This window comes from Macaca thibetana, chromosome 16 (assembly GCF_024542745.1).
Source record: "Macaca thibetana thibetana isolate TM-01 chromosome 16, ASM2454274v1, whole genome shotgun sequence".
Lineage (NCBI taxonomy): Eukaryota > Metazoa > Chordata > Mammalia > Primates > Cercopithecidae > Macaca > Macaca thibetana.
The window spans coordinates 51,387,044-51,400,682 of NC_065593.1; the positions used below are offsets into that span (position 1 = coordinate 51,387,044).

At 43.5% G+C, this 13,639-nt stretch overlaps 1 protein-coding gene across 4 annotated transcripts in view; it reads right to left on the reverse strand.

Moving 5' to 3' along the window:
- Positions 1 to 13,639, reverse strand: part of DNAJC7 (DnaJ heat shock protein family (Hsp40) member C7) — a 105,365-nt gene that overhangs the window by 18,394 nt on the left and 73,332 nt on the right. For all 4 annotated transcript variants that reach the window (XM_050762712.1, XM_050762715.1, XM_050762716.1 and 1 more), the window contains 4 exons: positions 7,456 to 7,544; positions 4,419 to 4,543; positions 3,603 to 3,716; positions 2,153 to 2,227 (listed from right to left, as the gene is read on the reverse strand). In XM_050762712.1, coding sequence (XP_050618669.1) covers positions 2,153 to 2,227; positions 3,603 to 3,716; positions 4,419 to 4,543; positions 7,456 to 7,544 — 403 coding nt within the window. The remainder of the gene's footprint in view (positions 1 to 2,152; positions 2,228 to 3,602; positions 3,717 to 4,418; positions 4,544 to 7,455; positions 7,545 to 13,639) is intronic.

Here is a 13,639-nt window from a genome sequence, read left to right on the forward strand (position 1 = left end):
GTGCAGAAACTAATCAGATATATACATTACCAAATAAAAGACCATCAGTGAATGTGAATGATTCTTAATGTACCCGCTTATCAAACATTTACTGAGCACATGCTCCAAAAAGCACTGAGCAAATTCCCACATATGAAGTGACAACTTTGTTCTTTGGACAGTAGTCACAAACTTAAGTGATGCAGAAAATCTCTCCTGATCAGTGGTTATTAACCTTTTGGGGGTTATCTACCTCCCTTTTAGAAACTCAAGTGAAAACTGTATCCAAGCACCATCTAAAGAAGAAAGGAGTTATACAGGTAAAGTATAATAACTGCGAGGTCTAGAAAGATACCTAGAACTTTTGGCCAGGCGCAGTGGCTCACGCCTGTAATCCCAGCACTTTGGGAGGCCAAGGCGGGTGGATCACCTGAGGTTGGGAGTACGAGACCAGCCTGACCAACATGGAGAAACCCCATCTCTACTAAAAAAATACAAAATTAGCCGGGCATGGTGGTGCACGCCTGTAATCCCAGCTACTCGGGAGACTGAGGCAGGAGAATCGCTTGAACCTGGGAGGCAGAGGTTGCAGTGAGCCAAGATCGCGCCACTGCACTCCAGCCTGGGCAACAAGAGCGAAACTCCATCTAAAAAAAGAGAGAGAAAGAAAGGTATCTAGAACTTTTATACCTTTCTCACATTTCAGATGTCTACCCCTTTGACATGTAAATTTTCAAGAACTACTGCACAGTCTAACATCTAAAGACAGTCTAATGCCAAAAAGGAGGGGACGACAGGTTAAGCACACTATTCAAAAATGTAAAAGGGGCCTCTCCCATTTTTGTTCTTTTTTTTTTTTTAAGAGACAAGGCTTCATTATGTTGCCCAGGCAGGAGTGCAGGGGTTTTTCCACAGGCTCAATCCCACTACTGATCAGTATGGGAGTTCTAATTTGCTTTGTTTCCAACCTGGGGCAGCTCACCACTCTGTAAGCAACCTGGTGGTTCCCTGGTCCCAGGAGGTCACCATATTTATGTCAAACTTAGTGTAGACACCCAATCAGCATCGTGCACTATAGCCCAGAACTCCTGGCCTCAAGCAATCCTACTGCCTCAGCCTCCCAAGTAGCTGGGCTATAGGCATGGCATTGCCCAGCTCCTTATTTCTGATTTAAAAGCAGAAGTTAAAGCCAGCTCTTATTATTCAAATAAAAATGGATTATCCAGGGCCAGGTGTGGTAGCTCACACCTGTAATCCAGCACTGTGGGAGGCTGAGGCCAGAGGATCAGTTGAGCTCAGGAGTTTGAGACCAGCCTGGCCAACATGGTAAAACTCTGTCTCCACTTAAAAATAAAAAATAAAAATAATAATTAAAAAAAAAAAAGGCCAGGCGTGGTGGCTCACGCCTGTAATCCCAGCACTCTGGGAGCTGAGGCGGGCAGATCAGGAGGTCAGGAGTTTGAGACCAGTCTGACCAACATGGTGAAACCCTGTCTCTACTAAAAATACAAAAATTAGCTGGGCGTGGTGGCGCGTGCCTATAATCCCAGCTACTCAGGAGGCTGAGGCAGGAAAATCGCTTGAACTTGGGATGTGGAGGTTGCAGTGAGCCAAGATTACACCACTGCACTCCAGCTTGGGAGACAGAGCGAAACTCCATCTCAAAAAAAAAAAAAAAAAAAAAAAAACTACGAAAATTAGCCGGGTGTGGTTGCATGCACCTGTAATCCCAAGGTGGCTGAGACAGGAGAATCACTTGAATCGCTTGAACCCGGGAGGTGGAGATTTGCAGTTGGCCACTGTGCTCCAGCCTGGGCGACAGAGTGAGACTAGGTCTCAAAAAAAAAAAAAAAAAGATTATCCAAACCTAATATTTAATTCCAGCTGGCTTTCCCTTTATTAAGCAGTACACCATTGGCCAGTGCTTTACATCAACAATAGAAACAAACTCAAGTGGCACACTTATTTTACCTTTCATTATAGGGCCAAATATAATTAATAAGTACCTTAGCACAAAACATTTTTAAGAGGAAAACTCAGAAGCCTAATTTAAGTGATAATTTACTATTCTAGATCTTTTGTGCCATACTACTCCTCTTAATTATCATACACACACATGAATGGGAATTTTGTGACAAAGGGCAGACGAGATTATCTCATGGTTGTACCGTACCTTCCGAAAATCTCGCTTCTCAAAATCTGTTTCTGCTATTTTCTCATATTCCATGACTGCATTAGCATTCTTGAACTACACCAGAAAATCAGACATAGGAAAGTTTTAATGAAACTGTAGATTAAACCACCACAAAAAAATTAACAAGGCGTTGATGAATTTGAATTGAGTAAATATACCACACTGCCTCTTTTGATAGAGACAGGGTCAGACTCATACCTCCTGTTTTGAGTGGCCACTTATATGATCCAGTTCTAGGGCTCTCTGGCAACTGTGACAGGCTGCCATGGCATTCCCTAGAGAGAGGTGGCACTTGCCCTCTCATAGATGTCTCTAGAAGATTTTCTTTCAAGAAAATCAGAACCACAGACATTTCACAAACCAAACTGATGAAGATACAGTCAAGACTCCTTAACAGAAGGGCTAGACCCAAACTTCACCCTCAGTTTGAACTTCAAGTCAGGAACACAAGTATCATGCTTGATATACATAAAATAAAGGCAATGCATTGCCAGGTATTGAGTATACGTTTTGAGATTCTCACTGAAATGCATCCAGGGTAAACTGTATATACAGTCATATGCTCTGGTCAACAATGAACTGTATATATGGCAGTGCTCCTGTAAGATTATAATACCGTATTTTTACTGTACCTTTTCTGTTTACACAAATACCACTGTGTTATAGCTGCCTACAATATTCACGCTATAAAGGTTTGTAGTCCAGAAGCTACTGCCATATAGCCTAGGTGTGTGGCAGGCTACGCCACCCAGGTTTGTGTAAGTATACTTTATGGTGTCTACATAGTGACAAAATCACCTAACGAAATGTATGCCTGTCATTAAGCGACACATACTGTATATGGAGATATAATTAAAACATGTTTTCGCTGCTACCAATTTCATCAGGGCTTGAATTTACTCAAATTCTTTTTTATTTTTATTTTTTTTGAGACAGGTTCTTGCTCTGTTGCCTAGGCTACAGTGCAGTGGTGCGATCATGGCTCAGCTTCAACCTTCTGAGCACAAGCAATCCTCCCACTTGAGCCTCCTGAGTGGCTGGGATCACAGGTGCATGGCACCAGGCCTGGCTAATTAAAAAATTTTTTTTGTGGAGACAGGGTCTCACTAAGTTCCAAACTCTTGAAGTCCCAAACTCTTAAATTCTTTAACCTCACTCAAATCAGTCCCTGAAAGTATTATTTGCCTATTCCCCAGCCATCTCAGAAACGCTTCAATTTTCACAGATTTTTAAAAGCTGTCAATCATATTCAAAACTCATTTTACAGATTAGGAAGCTAAGACTTAGAGACACTATGAAGCTCGCCTAAAGTCACCCAGGTGTGCTGATGGCAGAAGTGAGACCAGACCTCAGTTCTGACTTTCAAGTAGCCACTCCTCCCAAATATACCATACTGCTTCTTTTGATAGAAACAGCATCAGACCCGTACCTCTTGTTGTGCCTGAGCATTTTTATGATCCAGTTCTAGGGCTCTCTGGAAGCTGCGACATGCTGCCATGGCATTTCCTAGAGAGAGATGGCACTTGCCCTCTCGTAGATGTCCCTAAAAGAATACCAAGAGGGAAGAAAAGCAGGATGATTGGCCAAGTGGAAAGAAATCAACAGCAGCAACAAACACCCACACGAAAAAAACACAGAGGCTGGGCGCAGTGGCTCACACCTGTAATCCCAGCACTTTGGGAGGCTGAGGCATGTGGATCACTCGAGGTCAGGAGTTCAAGACCAGCCTGGCCAACATGGTGAAACTCCATCTCTACTAAAAATACAAAAATTAGCCAGGTGTGGTGGCATATGCCTGTGGTCCCAGCTACTCTGGAGGCTGAGGCAGGAGAATTGCTTGAACCTGGCAGACTGAAGTAGCAGTGAGCTGACATCACGCCATTGCACTCCAGCCTGGGCGACAGAGCGAGACTCCATCTCAAAAACAAAAACAAACAAACAAAACTAATACAGAATGAAAATGACTACAGCAGTTCCCAACCTGGGCAATTTGACCTCCAGGGGACATTTGGCAATGTTAGGAGACATTTTTGGTTGTTACAATTGCGCAGAGGGGATGCTACTCATACCCAGCGATTAAAAGTCAGAGATGACGCTAAACAACCCACAGTGCACAGTATAGTCCCCCACAACAAAGAATAATCTGGTCCCAAATGTCAGTAGTGTCAGGGTTGAGAAACACTGGGCTAGAGAAACTCAGCTGTAGCAACCCAGCCTTCCCCAAACAGCCCCATTACATACATACCCGGACAAAACTGTCATCCAACCTCACTGACTGTTGTGCATCTCCAAGAGCTTCCCGGAACCTTCCAAGCATCATCAAGGTGGCTGCTCGATTACCATAATAGCTAGCATTTTTAGGACACATATCTACAGGAAAGGCAGAAGAATGGTAAAACAAAGTTTAGAACAGGTTCCTGCTTTGAAAACTTAGAGGGGGCTGGGCGCAGTGGCTCATGCCCATAATCCCAACACTTTGGGAGGCCAAGAAGGGCGGACCACTTGAGGTCAGGAGTTCGAGACCAGCCTAGTCAACATGGCACAACCCCATCTGTACTAAAATACAAAAAAAAAAATAGCTGGGCGAGGTGGCGGGCACCTGTAATTTCAGCTACTCAGGAGGCTGCAGCATGAGAACTGCTTGCATCTGGGAGGTGGAGGTTGCAGTGATCCAAGAGCACACCACTGCACTCCAGCCTGGGCAACAGAGGAAGACCCTGTCTCAAACAAACAAAAAAACAAAAAACTTAGAGGCCATCTCCCTCCAACCAATGTTAAGGGAATCTATCTGTAATGCTGATAAACTCTATTTTCTTCGTGGAGACAGGGTCTCACTCGGTTGCACAGGCTAGAGTGCTGTGGTGCTATCTCGGCTTACTGTAACCTCTGTCTCCTGGGTTCAAGTGATTCTCGTGCCTTAGCGTGCCAAGTAGCCAAGCAGCTGGGATTACAGGCATGCGCCACCACACCTGGCTAATTTTTGTATTTTTATTTATTATTTGAGGCACAGTCTGGCTCTGTTGACCATGCTGGAATACAGTGGCATGATCTCTGCTCACTGCATCCTCCGCCTCCTGGGCTCAAGACATCTTCCTACCTCAGCCTCCTGAGTAGCTGGGACCACAGACACAAGCCACCACATCCAGCTTTTTTTGTATTTTTTGTTGAGATGGGGTTTTGTCATGTTGGCCAGGCTGGTCTTGAACTCCTGGCCTCAAGTGATCCACCTGCCTCAGTCTCCCAAAGGGCTGGGATTACAGGAGTGAGCCATTGCACCCAGCCCTGACACACTCTTCAGAACGCCACAGCCAGCACGGTGGCTCACACCTATAATCTCAGCACTTTGGGAGGCCGAGGTGGGCAGATCACTTGGGGTCAGGAGTTTGAGATCAGCCTGGCCAACATGGCAAAACGCTATCTCTGCTAAAATACAAAAAAATTAGCCGAGCATAGTGGCACACACCTATAATTCCAGCTACTCAGGTGGCTAAGGCATGAAAATCACTTGAAACTAGGAGATGAAGCTGGCAGTGAGCCGAGATTGTGCCACTACACTCCAGCCTGGGTGACAATGACACTGTCCCCAAAATAAATAAAAGTCTACATCCAAATTTCTGACTGCTTATGCAAATGGACAGCAGCAATGATAAAATCAGTTTTAAAACAAAACAAGGTACAGCTTTAAAGCGCAGTGATTATCTTTTGAGGGGAGAGGCAGCTTATTAATCTTAATGAACTGTGTTTTGTACAATGAGACATTAAAATGAAATGTGCGTGTTGAGTTTGGGTAAGCAAATTAGGTGAGAAGAATGCTGACATGGGATTAAAATATGCTGGCAAATTAAACATGGAGATAACTAAGACTTCTTTTTTGTACAAAGGCCATTTTCTGAGGTAGTAAATGAATTGGCAATGGCTGAAATGCATTTAGGTGGGTACTGTTTTGCCATAACATTGTTTCTGGAATTGCCTTTAATTTGTCAAAAGAAAAACTACCCACCCCAGTTAGAAGTTATCACATCTGGGCGTGGTGGCTCATGCCTGTAATTCCAGCACTTTGGGAGGCCAAGGCAGGAGGATCGCTTGAGTCCAGGAGTTTGAGACCACCCGGGGCAACACGGTAAGACCCTGTCTCTATTTTAAAAATTTAAAGAGTTAAAAAGAAAAAGAAAAAGAAAAAAGTTATCATTCATGAGATTTTTTTTTTTTTTTGAGATGGAGATTCGCTCTCGTTGCCCACGCTGGAGTGCAGTGGCATGATCTCAGCTCACTACAGCTTCTGCCTCCAAGGTTCAAGCAATTCTCCTGCCCCAGCCTCCCCAGTAGCTGGGATTACAAGCGCCCGCCACACCTAGCTAATTTTTGTATTTTTAGTAGAGACGGGGTTTCACCATGTTCACCAGGCTGAAAAGAAATGTGCATGTTGAGTTGGGGTAAGCAAATTAGGGGAGAAGAACTGATCTCAGGTGATCTGACAGCCTCGGCCTCCCAAAATGCTGGGATTATAGGCGTGAGTCACCACGTCCGGCCCATTCATGAAATCAAGCCTGAAGGAGTTCATACAGTAATAGTTATCAACCCATTAGGCAAAAGGCTACTTCTTAGAGAGAAGCTACTTTTTTTATTTTTTAATTTTTGAGATGGAGTTCTTTGGTCGTCCCCCAGGCTGGAGTGCAATGGCGCAATCTTGGCTCACTGCAACCTCCACCTTCCCGGGTTCAAGCAATTCTCCTGCCTCAGCCTCCCTAGTAGCTGGGATTACAGGCACGCGCCACCACGCCCAGCTAATTTTTGTATTTTGTAGAGATGGGATTTCACCATGTTAGCCAGGCTGGTCTCGAACTCCTGACTTTTGGTGATTCGCCCCACCTTGGCATCCCAAAGTGCTGGGATTATAGGCGTGAGCCACTGTGTCTGGCCTATTTTTTTTATCTTTTTGAGATGAAGTCTTGCTTTGTTGCCCAGGCTGGAGTGCAGTGGCACAGTCTTGGCTCACTGCAACCTCCACCTCCCAAGTTTGGGCAATTCTCCTGCCTCAGCCTCCCAAGTAGCTGGGATTACAGGTGCCCGCCACCAGGCCCAGTTAATTTTTGTATTTTTAGTAGAGACAGGGTTTCATCATGTTGGTCAGACTGGTCTCAAACTCCTGATCTAAAGTGATCTGCCTGCTTCGGCCTCCCAAAGTGCTGGGATTACAGGCGTGAGCCACCACGACTGGCAGCTACTTTTAATAATATTTGGCAAGTAAATGTTTTCTAGCATAAGTATCAAGTCTTTCTCACCTATGGCTTTTGTATAATAATTATAAGCTTCATTGTAATCTTTCTTGGCATAGTATGCATTTCCTTGTTCCTTGAAAGTCTCTGCTTCCCTGAAAATGAAAGAGAAAAAGAATTATGTTACTGTACAAAGGGAATAACCTCTGTAATCTTCTAGGAGCAATCTTTGGTCTAGAGCCCGCAGCACATTGAGCTGAAAGTTAGTGTGATACTTGAAGGAATTTATAGATTTGTTCAATAGGCCAATGGACCAAAAGGAGGTGCCAATGAAAGAATCCAAGTTCTTCAGATGCTCCTTTTTGTCAGTTAGATACATTCAAACTAAATCAAGAAAACCCCTCTTGCGTTCTTGCCTCACCTCACTACTTCTGCCTATGGTCATCCTCCCGCAGGACAGACAAATGTAGACATTCCCTCAGGGCAAGGAATTTTTCTTTCTCCTTCCACAGTGTCACAACTGCTGCCTCTTTTGCAAACTTACAGGAAAAAGGCTACTCCATTCAGGGGCAACTTATTTCTCAATGTGAAATAGGTCATATCCTCAAGAGTTTTAATAATTTCATCTCCTGAAAAGTGGCTCATGCATTTGTCACTGAAAGAACAAGCAGAGCAAAGGCAGGTGGCAAAAGAGTTAAAAGCATAGCATGTTGGTGTTTAAGACAGGAACAGAGTTGAGTGACAGCAGAGACTAAGACCATCGATGACAGGGATATATGAGGTATAGGCTGCCAGTGCCATACTATAAGGAACACCCATCTACTGGTGTTCCCTCCTCCCATCACATCTATGTGGGTACTTGCTGCCCCCTTTGCACTCCCTCCAGTACCTTATATATTCAACAACTGGGTTATAGCAGAATTTTTTCCCTACCTCTAAGATCTATTTTTTGAAACTATGCCATTAGACAAAGTACACTTTCTTAAAGGAACAATGTTATATAATTGGGGAATTAGATTCCTGAGCAAGTACCTAGAATCAAATCAGACATGACCAACAATGGTTTAACCTCTATCAAGATACTCAAAATCACTCCACTCTCAAGTGATAAAGATAATTCTTTACTGAAATGATTACTGCAACATTAACTAAGTACCTGATCATTTTTGTTATGATCCTGTTTCAACGGGAAAGAAAGCATCTTTCTTTTCCTGTTTTTCACGTGCAAAAAAGAACCTAGTTCAGAGTTGCCTGACGTGGGGGCAAAAGTCCTAGTTCTTAAACCCTGGCGATGGTATAGCAATTTACAGCTTGAGTCTATGGTTATCTGCATTAGGGAGATTTGTGATTTACTTACGTATTTTAAACTACAAACTAGCAAAGCTGCCCTCCTTTTATTGAGGTGATCCTCCCTCTCCATTCTTCTCCATCACTGTCCTGGCAAGCCCTACTAATATGAAAAGGCTGCTAGAAGAAAGGAGAAGGAAAATGGGAATGACCTATAAATGCTGACAGATTTGAAATGTGATGGATATAAATCTGCTTGAGTAACTGTTTATACCAACTATCACGATGCTGAAAAGAGGCCATCTGCTATTAAAAATCTTCAAGAAAGATCCCCCAATTCCAAGATTTAAAGGACCAACTGAAATCCTACTACACAGTATACACCACCCTGTAACTCTAAATTAAGCAAAGTGCTTATAAAAACTCTGAGGAGCCTATCCTTTAACAGCAGACATGCTAAGGGATTCAAACAAAGGACTTGCTTAAACTGGATTTCGATTAGTCAAACTGCTGTGAAGAAATGGAGTAGCAAATTCCAAAATAAGACATTAGGCCCAAACTCTATCAGAGATCTAGCCTCTTCTTCAGTTGGCTAGTGGCTAAGAATATGCAAATCTCTGAGGAAAACCAAGACATCTAGGTACCTGGGGAGACACTGTCAGCAGTATAAAGCCTGTTAATCAAAAGTGAAATAATGTACAGGGCTGCTGAAAGGTGCCCCTAGCCTCCTCTTTCCTAAAACACTACCCCTATGGAGGTCGGGGAGTTCAGGACTGGCTTCTAGAAAAAATGCAAAGGATTATTTTGGTGGATGGTTACTAATAATTACTGAGGCCAGGTACTTTCCATACATCATCCTCTATAAAACAAAGTCTGGTGAACATCATTATTCCCATTTTTCAAAGGAGGAAATAAGGCCTGGGGGTTAAATAACTTGCCTGAGGTCAGGTCAGGACGTTACCCACATTTGTCAGAATACAAAGCTTGTGCACTTTCTACTATGCCAAGCTTTCTCTCTAATGCTTGCCTCCACTTACTGCTAACTATTTTGAAAATTAATCTGTACTACGAGGAATAAGACATGGACAATATTTGTAAGACATAGACAATACGTATAAATTTGTTTAAACTAAGACCCCCGGCATATAATATTTAACCCCAGAACCAAAATCGGTATTTAAATAAGCTAAACGACATTCCTAACAATTAGTCAAAGAGGAAGCAGGGCTCCTTTCTCTTTAAGATGCAAGACCTAGTGAACTGGACTTTGCCTCCCCAAAGAAATGCATTTCATTTTAGTAAATGGTGAGTAGATTCCATTCTAGAGCAAACAAAGCAAGTAATGTAGAGTCAGCCCACAGCAAAAAGAACAAGAAGAATTGTGTTGTGACAAGTTGCCATGTTTTTAACCTCACACTGCACAGCAACAGGCCAGAATTAGCTATTCCCACACAATTGCCTCATGAAAAGGACTTATTTTCATAGAAACGTGGCTGATTAACAGCTGCCTAAACAATGGGCACTTAGTGCTTTTAGACTGAACGCTGATTTTTTGCCTCCAGGTCCAATGCCCAAAGTGGACTGGAGTCCCTCCTTCATTTTGAACCTCCTGACCAAATACACAACAAGCTTTAATCAATGGGCCTGACCCTGTGAGACCAGTCGAGGAAAGAGTGGATCTTTGGAATCCAGCATGGCAGCAGCAAGAACTGAACAAGGCTGCATCAGGAACAATTCCAGGGTAAAATCCATTCAAGTCCTGCCCTGGAAGTCTGAGAAAGGGCTGAAGCTTGTTCAAGTTGCCTTTACAGCAAAGGGACTGAAGGATGAGATGTCAAAGGCGTGGGACTGGAAAAGAAGAAGAGCAGGTTAACACTGGAATTGAGGGCAGTCTGGTGGTGGCATCTGCCACTCACTCACTGCCAGGGTCAATTCATCTGATAAGCAAGTGAGGTTATAACATGTACCTACTGAAACACACCAGTACTGAGAAAAGAAGAATTAGGATTAACTGGCTTCACCTAGACCAATTAAAAAAAAAAAAAAAAAAAAAGGATTCCCAATGCACTAAACTACAGATTATTTTCTGTGGCTATAAAATTAAATTCAGATTAAACTCCTAAATATAATACCACAGCAAAATATAGATTTGGCCATAACTGATCTGATGGTACTATTAACAACTACAATATATTTGTAGTGTTGTTTCAGATTTTCAAAGCATTTCCAATGAAGATTTTGAATTTTTTTTTTTTTTTTTTGATGGAGTCTCGCTCTTTGGCCCAGGCTGGAGTGCAGTAGCATGAACTCGGCTCACTGCAGCCTCTGCCTCCTGGGTTCAAGTGCTCTCTCACCTTAGCCTCCTAAGTAGCTGGGATTACAGGCATGTGCCACCATGCCCAGCTAATTTTTATATTTTTAGTAGAGATGGGTTTCATCACGTTGGCCAGACTGGTCTCAAACTCCTGACTGCAAATTATCTGCCTGCCTAGGCCTCTCAAAGTGCTAGGATTATAGGCGTCAGCCACCACGCCTAGCCAAGATTTTCTTTTCTTCTTTTTTTTTTTTTTTTGAGATGGAGTCTCGCTCTGTCGCCCAGGCTGGAGTGCAGTGGCGCAATCTCGGCTCACTGCAACCTCCGCCTCCTGGTTCAAGCGATTCTCCTGCCTCAGCTTCCCGAGTAGCTGGGATTACAGGTGCTTGCCAGTGCGCCTGGCTAATTTTTTGTATTTTTAGTAGAGACTGGGTTTCACCATGTTAGCCAGGATGGTCTCGATCTCCTGACCTCGTGATCCGCCCGCCTCCGCCTCCCAAAGTGCTAGGATTACAGGCGTGAGCCACTACACCCAGCCTAAGATTTTCAAATGGACTTCTGAGGTGGTTATGGCAATAATTTCACCTATCCTTCAACAGAGGAAGAGCTAGTGAGGCACCCAAGATGGCTGCACAGGTCTCCTAAGTCCTAGAAGTTTATATTTTCCCCTACATCCTGTTAGTATCAAGGCTTTTAGATTAAAACTAATTTATTCAGTTCTCCCACCAAATCCTTGCATCAACTTTTTTTTTTTTTTTTTTTTTTTGAGACGGAGTCTCGCTCTGTCGCCCAGGCTGGAGTGCAGTGGCCGGATCTCAGCCCACTGCGAGCTCCGCCTCCCGGGTTTACACCATTCTCCTGCCTTAGCCTCCCGAGTAGCTGGGACTACAGGCGCCCGCCAACGCGCCCGGCTAGTTTTTTTGCATTTTTTAGTAGAGACGGGGTTTCACCGTGTTAGCCACGATGGTCTCGATCTCCTGACCTCATGATCCACCCGTCTCGGCCTCCCAAAGTGCTGAGATTACAGGCATGAGCCACCGCGCCCGGCCCCTTGCATCAACTTCTAAGCAGAATAAGCTTCACAGCTCTGATTCACCAAGAGATGCTGGGAAGGACTCCACCTCCACCAACCCAGTCTTTTCATTTTAATTGACAGTAATACAGTTGTGTGCAAACAGCTACTGAAAGGTTTTCCAAAAAAATCTGTCCTCTTTGGATGCGTGGAGGATCTCCCACAACAGGATCAGCACTGGACGGCCTGGCCTTCAGAGAAGACATCTCATTCGTGGTCTCCTTTGCTATTTTAAAATGTATGTCTTTGTTTTTCAAAAATAACCTTGCTGGGCACAGTGTCTCACGCCTGTAATCCCAGCACTTTGGGAGACAAAGACAGGAAGACTGCTTGAGCGCAGGAGTTTGAGAACAGCCTGGAAAACACAGGGAGACTCTGTCTCTACAAAAATTTAAAAATTAGCTGGGCATGGTGGTGCATGTCTGTAGTCCCAGCTACTTGGGAGGCTAAGATGGGAGGATTGCTTGAGCCCAGGAGGTTGAGGCTGCAATGAGCTGTGATTGTACCACTGCGCTCTAGCCTGAGTGACAGGGCAAGACTCTGTCTCAAAAAACCAAAACCACCCACCAGTAAGAAAACTGCAACTTTGAAAACTTGCTCTTCTACAATAAATGTTGGTTAAAATCTGTATATCCTTTACACATGCAGTTACATTATCTCTCTCTGAATTCAGTATTCATTCATTGCTGACACTAATTACTCCAACAAACACTGCCAAGGGAATCATTTGATATCACACAGGTCTTAGCAGGGCTCAGCATCATGTGATTACATCAGACAACTTGGGCTTATGATTGTTAGCCAACTTTGCACATTTACAGCTCAATTGAATTAAAAACACATTAAAACATCGTAGTTGACATTGCAACATGCCCCAAATTAGGTGCCCTATAAAAATTTCCATTTTCTCTCTAAGTACTTCCAAGTTGAACACTTAAGCAAGATCTCTGTGTTGGGCCAACTAGTCTAACTTTTAACAATTAAAGAAGCAATCGGAAACTTTAGTCAGCCTCCACTAATGCAGAATTAATTGTGTGGTAGTTTTAAAAATGTCATTAACATGGCTGGGTTCTCTCTGGAATTGCTTGACATATCACATATTTGCAGATTATTAAAACAGGGATGAGATTCTTCATCATTTTAAAATGTATTCCACCTCACTGCATGAAAAACAGACTAGCATGGTTTCATTATTCTGCAACATTTGTAACCTAGGAAATGTGGATTCCAATTTTGTATGACAAAAAGCACACCACACTGTGGTTTGATTTTTTCTTTTTTTTTTTTTTGAGACAAAGTCTTGCTCTGTCACCCAGGCTGGAGTGCAGTGGCGCGATCTCAGCTCACTGCAACCTCCACCTCCCGGGTTCAAGCAATTCTCCCACCTCAGCCTCCCAAGTAGCTGGGATTACAGGCACATGCTACCACGCCCAGACAATTTTTTTTTTTGAGAAAAGAGCTTATTTATTTATTTATTTATTTTTATTTTGTTTATTTTTTGAGACAGAGTCTGACTGTCACCCAGGCTGGAGTGCAGTGGTGCGATCTCAGCTCACTGCAAGCTCTGCTTCCCAGGT